Below are 19,509 nucleotides of genomic sequence, written 5' to 3' on the forward strand. Positions count from 1 at the left end.
GTGGCAGTGTGTTAATGGTGGTTTGGGAACGGGCTGAGGAGTTAGTTCTCTTTGGAATCCTAGTTCACCACTTATTCTTTAGTTTTGGGCAAATTCCTAACCCATTTGTGTAAGCTTCAACTTTCTCGCCTGCAAAATCCTGATTGTTATGAGTGAGAACCCATATTATGGGCTTAGCAGAGAACTGAACATAAAAGCAAGTACTCAAGAGGCGGCCATTGTCACGGAGTTATGATAAGTTTGAGGACTCTGAATGAGCTGTGCTCTGATCAACTGGAGAGGGAAATGGCCATGATCTTAATGCCTAAGAATTAAGATCTAGCCCCGGCCCAGCTCTCGCCCCTTGTTACTCTTCATATTTAAAAAGTACGTTCACATTATTCTCCTGGGAGCTCTCCGTCATGGCCCCGGTAGGTAGGCAGGGCAGCTGTTAACCCCATTTTACTGCTGAAGCCAGGGAGCCTCGGGGAATGATGCCTGATGCCAGGCCCTGTACTGACATGGCCTGTGAGTGATCTCACTTCGTCCTCACAGTAACTGAACTCTCTGGCATTATCCTGATTCACAGAAATGGCTACATTTGGTAGAGACAATAATGCAATCAGTGTTTACTGATTACACGTAGTATAAAAATGATGAGAGGGCGCCTGGGTGGCTCAGTGGGTTAAGCCGCTGCCTTCGGCTCAGGTCATGATCTCGGGGTCCTGGGATCGAGTCCCGCATCGGGCTCTCTGCTCAGCAGGGAGCCTGCTTCCCTCTATCTCCCTCTCTGCCTGCCTCTCCATCTGCTTGTGATCTCTCTCTGTCAAATAAATAAATAAAATCTTTAAAAAAAAAAAATGATGAGAAACATGAATGAGTCTATTCCTGCCTTTAGGCCTCTCTCCAATGCTGCCACCTTCCAGTTCACCGCCTCTGTCTTCAGCCACGTCTGCTCTTTACCCTGTCATGTTTGTGTCACTTTGATGGCTCTATGTCCTAGGAATTCTCTTTGGTTCTTTTTCCATAGTTTTCCCCACTGAATCCCTTAAAACCCAAGGCTGTAATTAACTAGGATCATTTTGAGTGCTAGAAGCGTCATTTCCTGTGCTATTAATTGTATAACCCCAGACTTTTGTTTTTATTTCAAAGTGTCTCATTTTAATCTTCTGTAAAATTTTTAGGTTAGAGTACTCCAAAACTATTTTATTCTTTTCTAAAAAAATACCTGGTAATGTTAGTTTAACAGATAAAACCCCCAAAATGCAATGTGGCCCCTAGAAATAGCTGAAATTATATGTACACTGATACTATATTTATGGAAGCTCCAGAACTCCAGGGTTTTGTGAAGTGAATTATGATCTAGCATGAGGCTTTGCCCTTAGAAAGGCAAACAGAAGTATTTCTTTCATTGTCCAGGGGTAGCCCTGCCTGTGACAGGATGAACTTGGTAGGATTCCCAAGTTTCTAGCTTGGCTGTGTGTCTAGAGTATGGTCCAAGACCGGCAAGTGGAGGGACCGGATTTTCTTCTGGAGGTGGTACAGGGAATGGATTCTGTTTTTCTGTTCAGTTTCAGATTCCTCAGGCTGGACCCCATAGACGTTTGGCAGTAGGTTTCATAAAGAAACTGGGGGGTGGTGGTCACTGTCCGTCAGAGAGAGTGCTTCTCGGGGGAAGCCGGTGCACTTGCCAGCCTCGTTTCCATGGTGGGGTTTCTTCCGATGGCTCACTGACCTTTTACCTTAGAACGCGTCGCTGTCCACCCTGGGGCACGAACACCCACACTTGAAAAGCTTCGCACGTGCTCAGTTTCACAGCGTCGTTTTCATATTTTACTTTGAGATTGGCTACCCCGAGCAAATCCTAGAGAAACGCACTCGGATCTGAAGCGGAGGAGATTACAAAGTCATCCCTGCCGAAAGCAAGGTGAGAAAAAGCCAGTGGCGGCTTCTCACGGTGTGTAGATTCCCCGCGGGTAGACACTTATCCTAAAGTCCAGGACCCTTAACCTTAATTTCTTAATTTCGGTGATGATTTGGTCATTCTTCTTGATGGCAATAATGAGGTCCATTGGATGAGTATCGAAGTCTAGTTGGCACGTGCGCTGTGGCGGCCGCGAGGGGGGATCGCTGGCCGGTCACAGCCTTGGCTCATCTCTCACGGCCGCCCCAGCGCCGTCTCCGTGTGCTGCCGTCTCCGTGGAGAGAGCCCCTGCCTCGTGGTTATCATGCTGCTTAACCACTTGGTGTTCTCTCTCTCTGTCAGCCTTGGGTCTCAAGTTCTGCTTTACCGGCTGTTTTCTTTTTCGCTGCAGTGTTTGCCGTACTCTTCGCAGTTGGAACTTCTGCACAGTTCCATGACATCTGTGGCCTCTCCTCTCCTAGAGGTTACTTCTAGACTTGTTCTCTCTAGGACTCTCTCGTCCTAGAGGTTACTATTATTTTTAAAATGACGAGATGGCCAGAATTCAGTTTCCTTCGGTCACACTGACGGGGCAGAAATCGTTAAAACCATACCCAGACCCTGTGATTCAGTTGTCAGGGAAGGGGCGCAGTGGGCTCAGCTGGGGGGGGCGCAGCTCCCGATCCCGGGCTGTGCGTGTAAGCCCCGTGTTGAGTGCAGAGATTTCTTAAAAATAAGTCACAAAAAAACTTTAAATATTAGATAAAACATGACTGCCTTGGATTTGATCATAAAAGTCAGAATAAACAAGCCTATTTATAAGTGAATCAGTCCCACTAGCTTTGTCCTTTTTCCCGTGAAAGGTTCCGGCGCTCCATGCCGTGTGCAGTGTACGAGAAATCACATCACGGCCGAGCTTTCACCTCAGTCAAAGCAGGTGTGTGTAGAGTACGAGAGGGAGGAGACCATGGTGAGTCCTTGGATGGTCCCTTCACGCATCCGTACAATTCTTCAGGAGAGCCACGGTTCCCTTCTACAGGTAAGCGCTCTTCCCCATCCCCGCCGGCCTGTGATTTCTGTGTTCTCCTGCTGCTGTTGTTGCTTGTTGTTCTCTGTGGGGTGTGGGGCTCCTGCAAGACTGAAGCAGTCATTCAAAGCTTCTACACTTTTGGCTTAGTACTCTAGCATTTCTCTTTCAGAATTTTCCTTGAATTTGTATTTTCCTTTCAACTAAAGAATAACCAAAAAAGTAAGAACAGATCATTGTAGTACAAGTATCAAAATCCATTGTGCCCATTCCTCAGACCTGGTGCCAGCATCTAGTTGTGTCAGACGTTGTTCAGCCCATGGTCGCTCCAGATGTGCTGGGCGACCACCGCCCTAGTTTGCTTCCCAGCTGGGGGATGAGCAGCCCTGGAAACTTTGGAAAGCTTAGTTCATGTTCCATTTATTTTTCTCCTCAGGCTCAGGTCACAACTTACTGCCTTTCTTAATTTGGTAGGACTTGTCAGCCGTTGAGGAAGAGCGAGAGCCTCCTTCCCGCGGCGCGGACAGCGTGTCTGAGAGCACCGGCAGCATCCTCAGCAAGCTTGACTGGAAGGCCGTGGAAGACATGGTGGCCGGTGTGGAGGACAAGAGCCTGGCTGTCCACCGGGCCTGGGACCTGTAAGACCCGAGCATCTGTTGCCAAGGAAAGCCCGGCACCTCAGGGGTAGTCGTTCTGAAAGATTCGTGCGTTTGAAGAGAGAAGCAGTGAAGGGAGCCATGTGTGCCCACTGCCAGCAACCGTATCTTACCCAGATTAGCCATGGCAAGAGGGAAAATAAACACTTCTCAATAATTTCGCCTTCGTGGGTAAAGGGTTGTTTAACTATAGATCTGGTACATGCTTTTGCATTTGACCTATCCTTAGACACCATTTTTTAAATGCTGAAAAAATGAAAAGTAACTTTCAAGTCAAGTTTACATAATATTGAAGTTACTTTCAATAAAAAATCTCTTTCGTCTCCTTCTTTACTATCTCCTGAGTTTTGAGAAACAAACTTATATGGATAATTGAGGGGAATTAGAGAGTCACAATCTCACCCCAAAACTCAATAACAAACTCCGTTTCAGAACATGGCCTAAAATTCAGCTGGGCAGGCCTGGTCCTGGACTGAAAAAAACCAACGACCTCCCACCTGTCCTGTGTCCTCCAGCCTTCGAAGACTTGGGAAAAGAACCAGGGAAGAATGTTCTGCGTGGCAAATAGGACTCCTGACTCCAGAAGGCTCATGTGAACTTTGTAAAGACCATGGTGCGGAGACTGGGGTGGTTTCTGGTGTTGCCCCCAAATAATGTCATAATTTTGGAGATAATTTTAATGAGAAGAAACTAAAAACCTTCATTCATTTGTCAATTTTTGGTATAATATCAAAGAATACTATTGTCTGAAAAAGCAACTCAATGTGCCTCCTTTTCCAGCTACATACCTGTGTGGGGCCAGATGTTTTTATGTCCTTCAGCCACAATAACATCCTGCAACAAGCCGCGCACAGAAGCACGTATGAGAATTCTGCCATCGTCCATTAAAGCCAGACATTCAAGAGATTTGTAAAACTATAAAACAGTGCTACTATTCCCACTAAGTTTTGTTTTGGAAAAGAGTTACCTTTGTAAATATGCGTTACAAACACTGAATGGGAGGTGCCCGAGTGCCTCAGTTGGTTAAGTGTCCAACTCTTGATTTTGACTCAGGTCATGATCTCAGGATCGTGAGGTCCAGCCCCATGTTGGACTCCATGCTGGGCACGGAGTCTGCTTAAGGTTCTCCCTCTGCCCTCTGCGCGCGCGCATGTGTGTGTGTGCATGTGCGTTCTCTCTCTCCCTAAAAAATAAACATTGAAGGGCGCCTGGGTGGCTCAGTGGGTTAAGCTGCTGCCTTCGGCTCAGGTCATGATCTCAGGGTCCTGGGATCGAGGCCCGCATCGGGCTCTCTGCTCGGCAGGGAGCCTGCTTCCTCCTCTCTCTCTGCCTGCCTCTCTGCCTGCTTGTGATCTCTCTCTGTCAAATAAATAAATAAAATCTTAAAAAAAAAAACCAAAAACAAAAACATTGAATGGGTCACTGTAATTAAAAATATTTAAACACTTTCCTCAGTTTTAATTACTAGCATGATAAATATTCACAGATATACCAACAAAAACAAAGCTCTTTAGGACCCTAAATAATTTTTATGAGTATAAAGAGTTTGAGAACTGATGCTTTAGGGCTAACGGTGTGAACCCTTAACTTACCAACTCGGTATTTCACACCACTTCAGAAGTAACACGGTTTTACAGTAGTATAATCCCTTTTACCTGCTCCTATTCTGATGTGAACATTCAGTTGCCTTTTAAGGCAATTATCATTTCCAGTACTTTTTCATTTCTTCCTGTAGATCCAAATTTCTATCTAGCAGTTCCCTTCAGCCTCAAGTTCATTAGCATTTCTTATAGTACAGATCTTCTGGCAATTCTCTCAGGTTTCATTGACAGACTATAGGTTTTACCCTCATCGGAAGGGTGTTTTTCATAGCTCTTATTCTAGGTAAGATCTTTTCTTCTAAGATGCGTCTTTCTGGTGTCTTGATTGGATGTCTGGCGTATTACTGAGGTACCAGCAAGGTCTCTCCACTCTGGCTGGGCTGGCCTCACCCCCCAAGCCGGGCTCCACCTCTGGTAGGTCTGTTGGCTCTCAACCTTGTAGGTCTGTTGGCTCTTGACCTTGCGGTCAGTACTCTCTGGTCTGCCTGAGGTACACTGGTACTAATATGATCAGCTCAACCCCGTCCACACACAGGCTTCTGGGGGTCCTCTGCGCAGCTTCCTTCCCCCTGTGGCCCTACCCGGCAGATTCCCGCCACTGATGGCCCTGAACTCTGCCTCTTCAGCTGAGTCGGACCACAGTGGCGTGCTTGGACTGTAGCTCGTTATGTTGCGGTCATCAGAGTACTGTCCTCAAGCAGGCACCGAGGCCTTCACAAGATGACTTACTCATGAGTTGCCCTTCCCTCCAGGACCACTGTTTTGTGCTGCACATTGTCCCACATCTGCCAGCTTTATGGTTGAGACAGGCAGGCGAGTCAGGCAGCGGGTCCTCTGTCATAGGTGGAAGTGGAAGTCTTCTGGGGAATATCCATATAGTAAACCTGAAAATGAGGAAGGAACAAGGGCGGAGACTAACAGCAGAGGACAGATAATCCTAGGTAGTTTCAACCCATTGCCTGAGATCACCCTTAGTATTCAAAAAATTGCAATATGATGGGGTCCTGGGTGGCTCAGTGGATTAAAGCCTCTGTCTTCGGCTCAGGTCATGATCCCAGGGTCCTGGGATCGAGCCCCGCATCTGGCGCTCTGCTCAGCAGGGAGCCTGCTTCCCTTCCTCTCTCTCTGCCTGCCTCTCTGCCTGCTTGTGATCTCTGTCTGTCAAATAAATAAATAAATCTTAAGAAAAAAATTTTAAAAATTGCAATATGATGATTTTGCTTAGTGTATCTGAACATAGAGGACTCATCCAAATGAGCATTTTAGCTCCTTCTAAGGAAGGGTCTAGACTTCATGCCCTTCATGCATGGACTGAAGAGAAGCAGTTTCCACATATAGGTTTTAAACAGCACGCTTGGGAAATGCCTCTAGTTATTAAAAGTGTTCCCCGATTTCTCAAAACTGAATCTTTGCTTACATTCTTATTAAAAATATAATACAGCATTTAGCATGATTTATCATAAACCAAAGTGTTCTGGCTGAACTTGGAATCCACTAGCAAAGGAAACTCAAAGCTTCTGCCAAGAAGCTATATACATGGACCTAGATTTAAAACATTGTCTTGGGGCCCCTGGGTGGCTCAGTCGGTTAAGCATTTGTCTTAGGCTTTGTCTCTCTCAAATAAAAATTAAAAAAAAAAATAAACAAACACTGACTTCAGACTTCTGTGCTTTCTCACTTCTCCACGCACTGTTTCCAGCCAGAGTCCATAATCGATAAGTGGGTGGACTAACGACAAGCCATTGTTACTTATACAACTTTCCATCTGTCAACAATTCAAATAATTATTAGGTACATGCTTTGTTTCTTGCTTAGCTTTCCTCTAAGAAATCAAACCTTGAATCTTGCTGAGGAAATATGAGAAAAAGGAAAATGTACTTGATAATAGCTCAGAAGTCACACTGGGTAGCCCTCCAGAACTCCACTTTCCTTTAAGCATTGCATATACCTTGATCATTCGTGTTCAGCATCTGGACTATGGCCCTTTGCCATTAAGAACACCCTGGTGGAAACAAATGCTTTAGTTTCCATACAAACACTGAGTTTGGCGGCACTTGGGTGGCTCAGTGGGTTAAGCCTCTGCCTTCAGCTCAGATCATGATCTCAGGGTTCTGGGATCGAGTCCCACACCGGGCTTTCTGCTGGGCAGGGAGCCTGCTTCCTCCCCTCTCTCTCTGCCTGCCTCTCTGCCTACCTGTGATCTCTCTGTGTCAAATAAATAAAATCTTTAAAAACAAAACAAAACACAGTCTGGAGAATAACTGAGAGGAAAAAGTCCTTATTAGCTAAAGTTGGGAATGGATGGCCTAGACTTTTCCTATATATGTGGGATTGGGGCCAAGATCTGTGACAGAAGTTGCCTAGCTGGAGGGAAAATTTCTCTATAGGGTTTAAAAAATAATGATCCCAGGCAGGAGTCCAGCTTTCTTGCTTTCTTTTTTTTTTTTTTTAAAGATTTTATTTATTTATTTGACAGAGATCACAAGTAGGCAGAGAGGCAGGCAGAGAGAGGAGGAAGCAGGCTCCCTGCTGAACAGAGAGCCCGATGCGGGACTCGATCCCAGGACCCCGAGATCATGACCTGAGCCGAAGGCAGCGGCTTAACCCACTGAGCCACCCAGGCGCCCCAGGAGTCCAGTTTTCTAACTGATTACCGCAGAGCAAAGGTCAGCAAATCTGACCTACTCTCTGCTTCTGGAAGTAAAGGTGTTTGTTTTGTAAGTAGGCGCCATGCCAAGAGCGGATCCCAATGCGGGGCTTGAACTTGCAACCCTGAGATCAAGACCTGAGCTGAATCTGATTCTGGTGCTTAACTGACTGAACCATCCAGGCGCCTTGAAATAAGAGTTTTACTGAAACATAACCTGCACTGTGTCAGTGGCAGAACTGAATAGTTGCTACACAGACTATATGATTTTTCAAACACTAAAATACTTTCTGGCCTTTTAGAAAAAAAGTTTCAGCAGATGAAATCTACCTATACACTCAGAACTTCAACAAACTTTTTAGTACTTTGCTCTAAAACCTGAATGGACACTTAGGTATCACCAGACACATAGAGAAAGACTTCATCATGACAGGGGGAATACAAGGTAAGTGGGCAAAATAATAGAACGGATTATGTAGGAAATAGATGTGGCTTATTTATTTTTACATAATCTCTACACCCAATGTGGGGCTCTACAGACGAGTCAGCTAGGCACCCCTCAAAGAAATCTTTCTTTAAAACAAGTTGGGAGGGGCGCCTGGGTGGCTCAGTGGGTTAAGCAGCTGCCTTCGGCTCGGGTCATGGTCTCAGGGTCCTGGGATCGAGTCCCGTATCGGGCTCTCTGCTCTGTGGGGAGCCTGCTTCCCTCTCTCTCTCTCTGCCTGCCTCTCCATCTACTTGTGATTTCTCTCTGTCAAATAAATAAATAAATAAAATCTTTTAAAAAAAAAATAAAACAAGTTGGGAAACTCCATGAGAGAGAAAACTCTATTCTTACATTTCCGTGAGGTTGTTTCTGTTAATAAAGATTTTTATTTCTGATTGGTGAATGTCAAGAGTTAACATCGATTCCCATGTTTAAAATGAGTGCAGTCTAGGAGTTAAAAACCAAGTGAAGGGCCACCTGGCTTGCTTAGTCAGTAGAGCGTGTGACTTGTGATCCTTGGAATTCTCAGTTTGAATCCCATATTGGATGTAGAGATTACTTAAAAAAATAAAACCTTGGGACCCCTGGGTGGATCAGCCATTAAGCATCTGCCTTCAGCTCAGGTCACAATCCCAGAGTCCTGAGATTGAGTCCCACAAGAGGCTCCTTGCTCACTGGGAAGCCTTCTCCCTCTGCTTCCCCCGAACTTGGACTGTCTCAAATAAAATCTTAAAAAAGAAAAGAAAAAAAAAAAAACTTAAAAAACAAAACAAAACAATGAGGGGTGCCTGGGTGGCTCAGTAGGTTAAGCTTCTACCTTCAGCTCAGGTCATGATCCCAAGGTCCTGGGATCAAGCCTTGCATCGGGCTCCCTGCCCGGTGGGAAGCCTGTATTCCCTCTTCTACTCCCCCTACTTGTGGTCCTGCTCTTGCTGTTTCTTTCTGACAAATAAATAAATCTTTAAAAACAAACAAACAAACAAACAAACAAAAAGAGTATTTGTGGGGCCCCTGGCTGCCTCTCAGAAGAGCACGAGACTATCCATCTTGGGGCCATGAGTCTGAGACCCCTGTTGGGGGTAGAGATTACTAAAACCAAACCAAACCAAAACCAAAACCAAGCAGGTGTGCTTGTGACTTCATTCTCTCTGTCCCTGTTCTTAGTGCTTTTGAGTGATGGACAGCAACGTCTCCTTCAGTAGGCTGAGCAGATTAAATATTTACCTTGTAAAATCCCACACGACAGACGGACCTCAAGGTGTAGATTTGGGGCGCATGGCGGCAAGCCCGCTGTGCTACGGTTTGTTCTCTATTCCGGCTCTACTGACAATAAAGCTGTTAATTTTACCTCCATCTTTCAGAGTCCAGTTTATAATTCTAACCAGAATTTGAAGAAGTGAGGAAAGTGATTTATCAGCCTCCTTAAATCTGAACATATGATGCCTTAGCTGTGACTTGAGCTCAAGGCCTCCAAATGCCAAGTGAGAAATCTACTTTTTAATCTGACAGATAGGAGATATTGCATCCATAAAGTAAGAGTAAGTTAACTGTAAAGAAGAACAATCAGAAAACAAGAAGAAACTGAAATTTAAAATACGGCTGAAATAAAAAATGTAGAGTTAAAGAGTTAAAGCTGAAAAGCTCTCAAAGACGGAGCCAAGAGACACCTCTCGCCCCACCCACAGGGGGGCAAAAAACAACTGAGAAGCGTGTCTGAGTGGCGCAGTCGGCGTAGCCAACTCTTGATGTCCGCTTGGGTCATGATCTCCAGGTTGCGAGATGGAGCCCTGCATCGGGCTCTGTAAGGAATCCGAGATTTTCTCTCTCCTCTGCCCCTCCTCCTGCTCTTGGGCTTCAATAAATAAATTAAATAAAATCCTAACATCAACAACAACTGAGAAAATCAGTCCAGGAAGATTACCTGACTAACAGAAACTGCAGAGAGACAAAAGAAACTAAAGGGGGCCGGGAGGGGCGCCTGGCTGGCCCGGTGGGTAGAGCATTAATTCTTGATTAATTAATTAATTATTAATTAATTCATATTAATTCTTGATCTCTTGATCTTAGGTTCAAGCCCCATGCTGGGCATCCAGCCTGCTTGAAGAAAAAAAAAAAAAAAAAAGAAAAGAAGAAAACTTAGAAAGAAATTAGAAAAATTCTCCATAGCTAAGGACACAGATTAAAAGATTAAAAGTCTGTATGTACCCCGCAAAATGAATTTTAAAGAGCTCCATTAAGGGACATCATAGTGAAATTTCGAAATATGGGAAATACATAAAATATCCTTAAAGCTTCTAGAGAGGGACAACACAAGTTGTATACAAAGTTGTATTGTATACAACAATAGTATGGTATCAGCCGTCTTAATGGCAACAGCACAGGCTAGATGATGATGAAAAGATTTTCAAAGGGAAAATTTTCAATTCCGAATTTTAGACCCAGCTATCAATCAATTACAAGGTGAGAACAAAGACATTTTCAGACACCTAATGACTCAGCAAGTTTGTCCCATTCTGTTCATTTTTAGGGAGCTATGGCAGGCTATGCTCAAGCAAACGGAACATTTTTAGGCAAAAAGGAAGAAGGCATGGATTCCAGACACAGGTTCTGAATCCAACCAAAACAGGGAAAGGAAGAGTCTGGTACAATAACTTTGCCACAATCCTGGAAAATCGGTCCATACTGATGGGAAAGGTCAGGATAGCTAGAGGAAGGGCTTTCTTGACGGAGGAACAGGGCTGGGGAGTGGGAGGCAGGGTGGGGAGGAGACACAAATGAATGATACAACAGAGCATACAAAGAATTACAGATTTCTGCGTGGAACTTCTGTGAGTGAAAAGCAAAGCAATTTCACTGAAGGGAACTGAGTATACAAGAAAGGAAACATTCGTCTAGTACACTAAACGCGCGCTCTGACTGAACAATATTTACATAGTTTTCTATTGCATAAACTCTGATTAAATATAGTGATATCCATATTGGGAGAAGAGGGGAAGAGCATAAGAACTATGTCCTCGTCTTTCATAAAAAAGTTAATAGGTCATAAGATAATACATAGTCCAGAATTAATAAATTGTAATAGTATATTCTTTAGAAATAGAACTATGCAAAGAAAGAGCTAAAAAGAGTTCAAAGTGATTGCCTTTATGAACAAGGGATTATTTAAATTTAATTAGAAAAATCAGGGGCGCCTGGGTGGCTCAGTGGGTTAAGCCGCTGCCTTCGGCTCAGGTCATGATCTCAGGGTCCTGGGATCGAGTCCCGCATCGGGCTCTCTGCTCAGCAGGGAGCCTGCTTCCCTCTCTCTCTCTCTGCCTGCCTCTCCATCTACTTGTGATTTCTCTCTGTCAAATAAATAAATAAAATCTTTAAAAAAAATTTAATTAGAAAAATCAAACCAGTAAATAATAGAAACTGTATTATTGCATTAAAAGCCTGCCTCTTTGTAAAATTTATATCTTGGGATTGCTTTGTATAAAAGGCAGGATTCTAAAGATTCAACTGACAGATACAAGCTATGCAGAAGTCTACCGACACGTCTTTTCCCCTTTTTGAATAATGTCACATCTTCTGATTCCTTTCCTCACTTCAAATCATGGTTGTTCCTCATGGTCTGTCCTCCAGCTGAATCCAGTATAAGTCATGTTCTCTTCTGCGTGGTACCAACCCAGGAAGGCTGGTCTCACTGCGTGTAAGGAAATTCACACCTGTTCTCTCCTTATCACAATTTAAACAATATCCAACCAAAGCTATGTGACCAATGTACTTATTGTAAAGTTTTACAAATGAGGCCACTTCTCTCCTGCCGCCACCCCCACTCAAGTTATTGTTGTCTTTCACATGGACCTTATGGCCTCCTCTATCACTGTATACATTGTAGACAGTGAGCTTTTATTATTTTTTTAAAAGATTTTATTTATTTGTTTGACAGACAGAGATCACAAGTAGGCAGAGAGGCAGGCAGAGAGAGAGGAGAAAGCAGGCTCCCTGCTGAGCAGAGAGCCAGAGAGAGAGAAAGAGAGAGAAGGAAGCAGGCTCCCTGCCAAGCAGAGAGCCCGATTCGGGGCTTTATCCCTGGACTCCAGGATCATGACCTGAGCCTAAGGCAGAGGCTTTAAAACCCACTGAGCCACCTAGGCGCGCCGACGGTGAGCTTTTAAAAACACAACTCTGGGGGTGCCTGGGTGGCTCAGTGGGTTAAAGCCTCTGCCTTTGGCTCAGGTCATGATCTCAGGGTCCTGGGATAGAGCCCAGCATTGGCCTCTCTGCTCAGCAGGGAGCCTGCTTCCCCCTCTCTCTCTGCCTGCCTCTCTGCCTACTTAAAAAACAAAAAAACAAAACAAAAAAAAACCGCAATTCTGATTTCACAGATGCAAATCCCTATTCTACTCCCACCTATCTTCATTTCTTTAATGGCTTCCATTTGCTTTCAGGACGTCTTTAACGAGGTTTGGTCAGCAAAAGCATGATTGGACCCATCTACATCATCAGCTCTGTTCTGCTGTCTTGCTCTCTGCCATCCCTGGGAACCATGAGGCTTCATAGGCTGCACCGTCAATTGGGGATTCCCCTTGCATCCCTTCCTCCATTTATTTTTATCCCCTTAGAGTTCAGACCTCAACCATCATGTCCCTAAAGGAATGAATTGCTGGGAGAAATTAAAAGTCATTTCCCATTTCTTAATGGCTCAACCAACATTAGTTGGTATCTGTTAGGCTATTACATGTCAGGCTTTATCTGAGGACTGAGCAGTTTCACTTGGAGAAGACAGCCTTTCTCACCCCCCAGCCCTCCAGACTACTTCTGTGCTACACACCAGCATGGATTTTGTTACTTTTCCTCTCAAGCACTCACTTCAGTTGTTACTTACTAACCATATAGTTGTGTACTTTGTGGTTCATTTCCCAACTCTCTCACCGGAACACCGACTTACTGCCACTGGTCCAGCGCAGTCATTGCTTACGGTAAACACTCAGCAAATACTTGCCAAGTGATTAAATTTGCAGAAACTAATAGTAACCAGTGTCAGTACCAAGTGATCCCCAAGACAAATTGTTAGTATGACAGGAAAGAAGGATTCAATGTTTTTTGTTCTTAAAGATTTTACTTACTTGTCAGAGAGCGAGCGGGCACAAGCAGGGGGAGTGGCAGGTAGAGGGAGAAGCGGCTCCCCGCTGAGCAAGGAGCCCGATGTGGGGCTCGATCCCAAGACCCTGGATTCACTACCTGAGCCGAAGGCAGCCACTTAGGCAAGCCACCCAGGCGTTCCAGGATCCGGTGTTGGTTTTTTTTTAAGATTTTATTTATTTATTTGACAGAAATCACAAGTAGATGGAGAGGCAGGCAGAGAGAGAGAGAGAGAGAGAGAGAGGGAAGCAGGCTCCCTGCTGAGCAGAGAGCCCGATGCGGGACTCGATCCCAGGACCCTGAGATCATGACCTGAGCCGAAGGCAGCGGCTTAACCCACTGAGCCACCCAGGCGCCCCAAGGATCCGGTGTTTTAAGCACCGGAAAGGAGTGCAGAATGTAGCTTTCTTGAGCTCTCCAATGCCAAACATCGCCTCTTCACCTGACTAATCCACTCCTATGGTCGCACACTTACACCTCATTTCCAGAACCACTCCACCTCAGAAACCTCACACGTTCCTTCCTCTGACTCTATCGCCCCATTATTCCATGTCTGCCGCTCCCATTACACTTGCTTTTCCACTTCACGGAGGCCTCTGAACGTTGATCCTTCCCTTTTCTCTCCATCCAGCTCAATTACGCGCCCAGTCCGGGCGCGGAGAATCACCTGCTCTGCCGCGGGCCCTCCTGGAGAGAAATGACACGAGCGTGCGTTTGGGCATCATCACAGTTCCCCCCAGTGTAGCCAGTGAGGGACACTTCTGACCCACAAACCCGAGTATATCATACCTAGTTAAAGCCCAACCAACCTCTTCAATGTGGCGTGTCAGGCCCTTTGTGACCCGGCTTCACTGCTCCGCATTTCCGGACCCTGCGGTCTCTTTCCTGCCTGGCCCCTCTCCCTGAGAAGAGTCCCATTCGCTTCTCATTCTCATCCACTCATTTCTCATTGTAATTGGCTTTGCTCTCGTTCTTTCTGAATCTACTCTCCCTCAAGGTTACCCTTTACATTCCGAAAGGCAGGATCGGTGGCTTTTCAGTCTTGATCTTAGCGCTGCATTTCACATGTCGCTCTCTTTGTCCTTCTTGAAACTCTAACTGCTGGTTCCTGGATTCTTCCCATCCTTCTCTAAGCATTTCTTCTGTCTCCTCCACAACCTCACTGTCCTCCTGCTGCATCTTAAACGTTTGTAAGTCTCCAAGGTCCTTCCTCCGGCTCTGTGCTGCTCACTCAACAGCTGACATGCCGAGGAGTCCCAAATGTGGCCCCAGCCCAAAGCCTCCCACCGAAGGTGTCATACTCCCACCTTCTGGACATCCCCGAACATCCCAGAGATCCTCACCTCCAGCGTGATTAAACCTAGTTAACAAAAGTAGAGAAACATAATAGCTGTCCTTGATGCCTCTGTCTTCCTTGACCTCATTCAGTCAAGTCCTGCTCTTTTTTATTTTTATTTTTATTTTTTTATTTTTTTTTAAAGATTTTATTTATTTATTTGACAGAGAGAAATCACAGTAGACAGAGAGGCAGGCAGAGAGAGAGAGAGAGGGAAGCAGGCTCCCTGCTGAGCAGAGAGCCCGATGCGGGGCTTGATCCCAGGACCCTGAGATCATGACCTGAGCCGAAGGCAGAGGTTTAACCCACTGAGCCACCCAGGCGCCCCAAGTCCTGCTCTTTTTATTTCCTAAATACATCCACCGCCTCTCTGACCTTCCAGCCCCTACCACCCTCCTCATTCAGGGTCTCCCCATCTCTGAGACAACCGCATCAGTCTTCTCTTCTTGACGCCCACAAATCTAGCCGTCCACGTAGGAGCCAGAGTGAGCTTTCACAACTCCTTGCTTGAAGTACTTCCAATGCCTACATGGTAAGATTTCAGTCCAGAAAGTGTAATACTTAGCCCTTTCTATAGCTTCATCTTTTGATGTACTCCTCACACCCACAGTGCTATCCACACTTTCAGAATTCCATCCCCTATGTCCCTGCTATACCATTCTGATGATCCAAATATGCACAAAAGATAATTATGGATTTAAAAAAAAAGCAATCTCTTCTCAACATGAGGCTCAAACTCATGACCCTGAGATCAAGAGTCATATGCTCTAACTTCTGACTGAGCCAGCCAAGTGCCCCAATTATGGATTTCTTTAAATAAGCTCCTACAGAACATGCTAAGTGATTTTATTTGCCAAACTTAATATTACACTTATTTCTGTAACACATGGCTTCAGACTGTGTTCTGAATTCAAAGTTAATACTCTTTTTGCCAATTCAATTGGCAATTCAATTGTCTTCTACATCAGCCCCGGTAATACAGGTAACTAAAATAAAAACAGAACAATTAGAAAGCCACATTTTACCTTCTCTATTTATCTCATCGGATGGTAGGCATCTCAAATCGGAGACTATAAAGGGGATCTTTTGAAAATGTACAAAAAAATCCACATTTAGTCATTGTCTACCTTCAGCTCTTACAGGTGACTTTCCAGATGAATCTTCCTTGTAAGAACAACTCATCTGGGAGGGAAGAACCCTGAGGATTGCTCTTGGTACTAAGTAGGTATGTACAGGTGACCCCTTGCACAATGCAGAGTTTGAGACAATGACCTCCCCGCCCCCCCCAGTTGTGTGCAAAGTTTGACTCAAAAACTTAGCTATTAATAGCCTACAGTTGACCAGAACCCCATTACTGATAACACTACTGTTCAATTAGCACGTTTTTGTGTTATATGTATTTTATACTGTATTCTTACAATGACACTAGGGGGAGAAATATTAAGATCACAAGGACCATACAGTGAAGTCTCTGCATATTAAGAGAACTGCAAAGTTCAAACCCTGTGTGTTCAAGGGTCAACTATAGCTTGTTGATACCGGTTCACCTATTTGAGCCTCAATTTCTCTTCACCTATAGATTTCAAGGCAGATCACACAGGTTACTGAGATGGGAGTGACCACGTATCCCTCAAAATTGTACACACAATTCTTTCAATTTTCTAAGTAGAGATTTCATGGTTCTCATTAGATACTAGAGATTTGTGAATTCCAAAGTGATGAAGGACACCTGGATTAAGTGATTTCTCAGGGACACCAGGGTGGCTCAGTGGGTTAAAGCCTCTGTCTTCAGCTCGGGTCATGATTCCAGGGTTTTGGGATAGAGCCCCACATCGGGCTCTTTGCTCAGTGGGGAGCCTGCTTCCTCCTCTCTCTCTCTCTCTGCCGGCCTCTCTGCCTACTTGTGATCTCTGTCTGCCAGATAAATAAATAAAATCTTTAAAAAAAAAAGTGATTTCTCAGATCCCGCATATTGTATGATTCTATGTCTTTTTAAAAAATGGAATGTAGGGATCTACTATTGATTTGGGTTTTATATGACAACCTTAGATTATAATTACTTTTTCCTGTTGTTCTATGCTGTAAAGCTAGTAAGGTTAGGCCTAAATTACAATTCTAGGCAAGTTATGAAGACAAATTTACACTGCCATTTATTGTAGAGAAAAAAGGGTGAAGCCAGTAGTACTAGATGACAAAGTAGCACAAAGTAACTTTTAATTTCTAAAGTTCTAAATGACTGAGACTAAGGACTGAAAAATGTAATAAGATAGTAAAATGTAAAAATATGTAAAAGTACATTATGTATTTTTCTATGTATGTAAAAATACATAGAGCCAAAATTACATTCAGCAAAAACTGCAATGCCTATAAACTATATAATAAAAAAATAATCACAATATATCATCCACTTATTTCAAGCAGTAGATAGCAATATTCCTAACATGAGAACTTGAATCATAGGGCATGCTATTTAGGCTTCTTTCCCCTTCAGTTCATCTGTAGCTGTCTCTTGGCATTGGCTAACTAAAATTCAGAGGATTAAAGGCTTATCACCATCTTTCTTAAAACTGGACCGACCCCCTTACTTCATTTTATTATGGCAGCCCTGTTGGAGTTATGCAGGCTTAACAATCAATACTTTTGAATTTGGAAGAGACAATGTCTCTCAAACCCATAATAAATCCACATAAAAAGGATTACAAACTAGAAAATAACTGTTGTTCCTCTATTTAGAATCAACTATTTCTTTAAGACTCTAAGGACAAAGGACTCAGTCTCTTCCTAAAAAATTTGTAAAGAATAAAAGTCAGATGAAGAAATCTATAGATTAAGACCTAAAAGACATTTTTAGAAGATTGAAAATTTGAACACTAACTGGATATTTGGTGTTAAGAAGTATTAATATTTAAAGATGACATATTTAAAGATGAAATGATGTATCTGGGAAGTTTCAGAAAAATATGGAGAGTATATGGAGAACAGCTGATAAAAGCTTGGTCAGAGGGCGCCTGGGTGGCTCAGTGGGTTAAGCCACCGCCTTCAGCTCAGGTCATGATCTCAGGGTCATGGGATCGAGTCCCGCATCGGGCTCTCTGCTCAGCAGGGAGCCTGCTTCCTCCTCTCTCTCTCTGCTTGCCTCTCTGCCTACTTGTGATCTCTCTCTCTGTCAAATAAATAAATAAATAAAATCTTTAAAAACAAAAAAAAGATTTTATATATATATAAAAAAAGGGGCGCCTGGGTGGCTCAGTGGGTTAAGCTGCTGCCTTCGGCTCAGGTCATGATCTCAGGGTCCTGGGATTGAGTCCCGCATGGGGCTCTCTGCTCAGCAGGGAGCCTGCTTCCTCCTCTCTCTCTCTGCCTGCTTGTGATCTCTCTCTGTGAAATAAATAAATAAAATCTTAAAAAAAAAAAAACTTGGTCAGAAATTCAGAATGACTGAAACTAAGTGGTGGGTATGTTGTGATTCTCTAACAAAAAAATTAAAATCATTAAAAAAAATACTGATGAAGAGTGGGGAGCCTGGGTGGCTTAGTGGGTTAAGCCTCTGCCTTCTGCTCAGGTCATTGTGTCAGGGTCCTGGTATCTTGCCTGCATCAGCTCTCTGCTCAGCAGGGAGCCTGCTTCTCCCTCTCTCTGCCTACTTGTGATCTCTGTCAAGTAATAAAAGTCTTAAAAAAATATTGATAAGAAAAAAAATTGTGTGCATACTACATCACTGTGAATGACACCAGACACAAGTGGTCTCACCAAAGAAGGGTGGGTCAGTGGTATTCACTCAATTATCACACAAAACACACAAGGATTCTATGACCACTTGGTCAATAAACGGTGCAAACTGGAATCTGTTGGTCAGTGACCTGTCAGACCAAGTTTACGTTCAACTGTTTCTTAGGACCAATAGGACGAGGAAGGAGTGCATTTAGGGAAATCTTAAATAAAAATAATTACATCAACTTGTTTAAGTAATGAATAATGTGCTTCCTATGACAAAAATTAGCCAACGGGTTAAACAAAACTAAAAGTTTTAAAACGAGCAAGGCAAAGACCAAAAGTTTAAACAAGAAGGATTTTTGTAGAGCAAAACCTATCAAGTGCTTGAAATTACATGATCATTTCAAGTGAATGATCAAATGGGTTTTATATTTGCAAAAGTAACCTTATTCTAGTTTACATCAGTATTTTGGAGATGCAGACCGCCTGGGGGCTAGTGACAGGATGAACTCTGTGCAACCAAAAGTGGTGCTTGTAGGGAGAGAACCATAGACCTCCCTGGTCAAATTCACTTTCTAAATGACTGTATGAGAACTCTGCTCACTGCTCATGAAATCCACATTGGACAGAAAAGCTAGACTTACCTGTCTTCATGCATTACAGTCGTCCGTAATTGCCTGTGTGCTTCAGTTACCTGCTAACAATTCAAATATTCAACGTATCAACAAAGTAAGCTACATATTACTTTTTTTTTTTAAAATGTTCAGAATTTCTTCTATTAGAGTTTACTAAATTGTTTTCTGCATAGGTATTTTGGTATGGTAATTTTTAAAAATTAAAAAAAATTTAAATGGGTTTAAAATTACCCATTCTTTTTCAAAATCAGTAAAAAACAATTTAAATAAGAAAATACAAAAATTTCAAATTCATCTACTAAAAAGTGAAGAGGTATTTGGCAGGTTTTTTTAAAATCAAATATAACATCTCTTTTCAATACAAGTCAGTAAAATATGACTTGGCATATTACAGTAT

At 43.6% G+C, this 19,509-nt stretch overlaps 1 protein-coding gene across 11 annotated transcripts in view; it reads left to right on the plus strand.

Annotated features, from left to right (window-relative positions):
• The window catches only part of CPLANE1 (ciliogenesis and planar polarity effector 1), a 149,014-nt gene extending 144,695 nt beyond the window's left edge, over nt 1-4,319 (plus strand). For 10 of the 11 annotated variants that reach the window (XM_044232526.1, XM_044232525.1, XM_044232540.1 and 7 more), the window contains 3 exons: nt 1,823-1,906; nt 2,746-2,921; nt 3,384-4,319. In XM_044232526.1, the coding sequence (XP_044088461.1) occupies nt 1,823-1,906; nt 2,746-2,921; nt 3,384-3,551 (428 nt within the window). In that variant the 3' untranslated portion in view covers nt 3,552-4,319. Of the gene's footprint in view, nt 1-1,822; nt 1,907-2,745; nt 2,922-3,383 lie in introns of those variants that run through there. The other variant, XR_006382179.1, reaches the window with a different exon arrangement.
• The last annotated feature ends 15,190 nt before the right edge of the window (nt 4,320-19,509 follow it).

This window comes from Neovison vison, chromosome 1, assembly GCF_020171115.1.
Source record: "Neovison vison isolate M4711 chromosome 1, ASM_NN_V1, whole genome shotgun sequence".
In the NCBI taxonomy this organism is placed as follows: Eukaryota; Metazoa; Chordata; class Mammalia; order Carnivora; family Mustelidae; genus Neogale; species Neogale vison.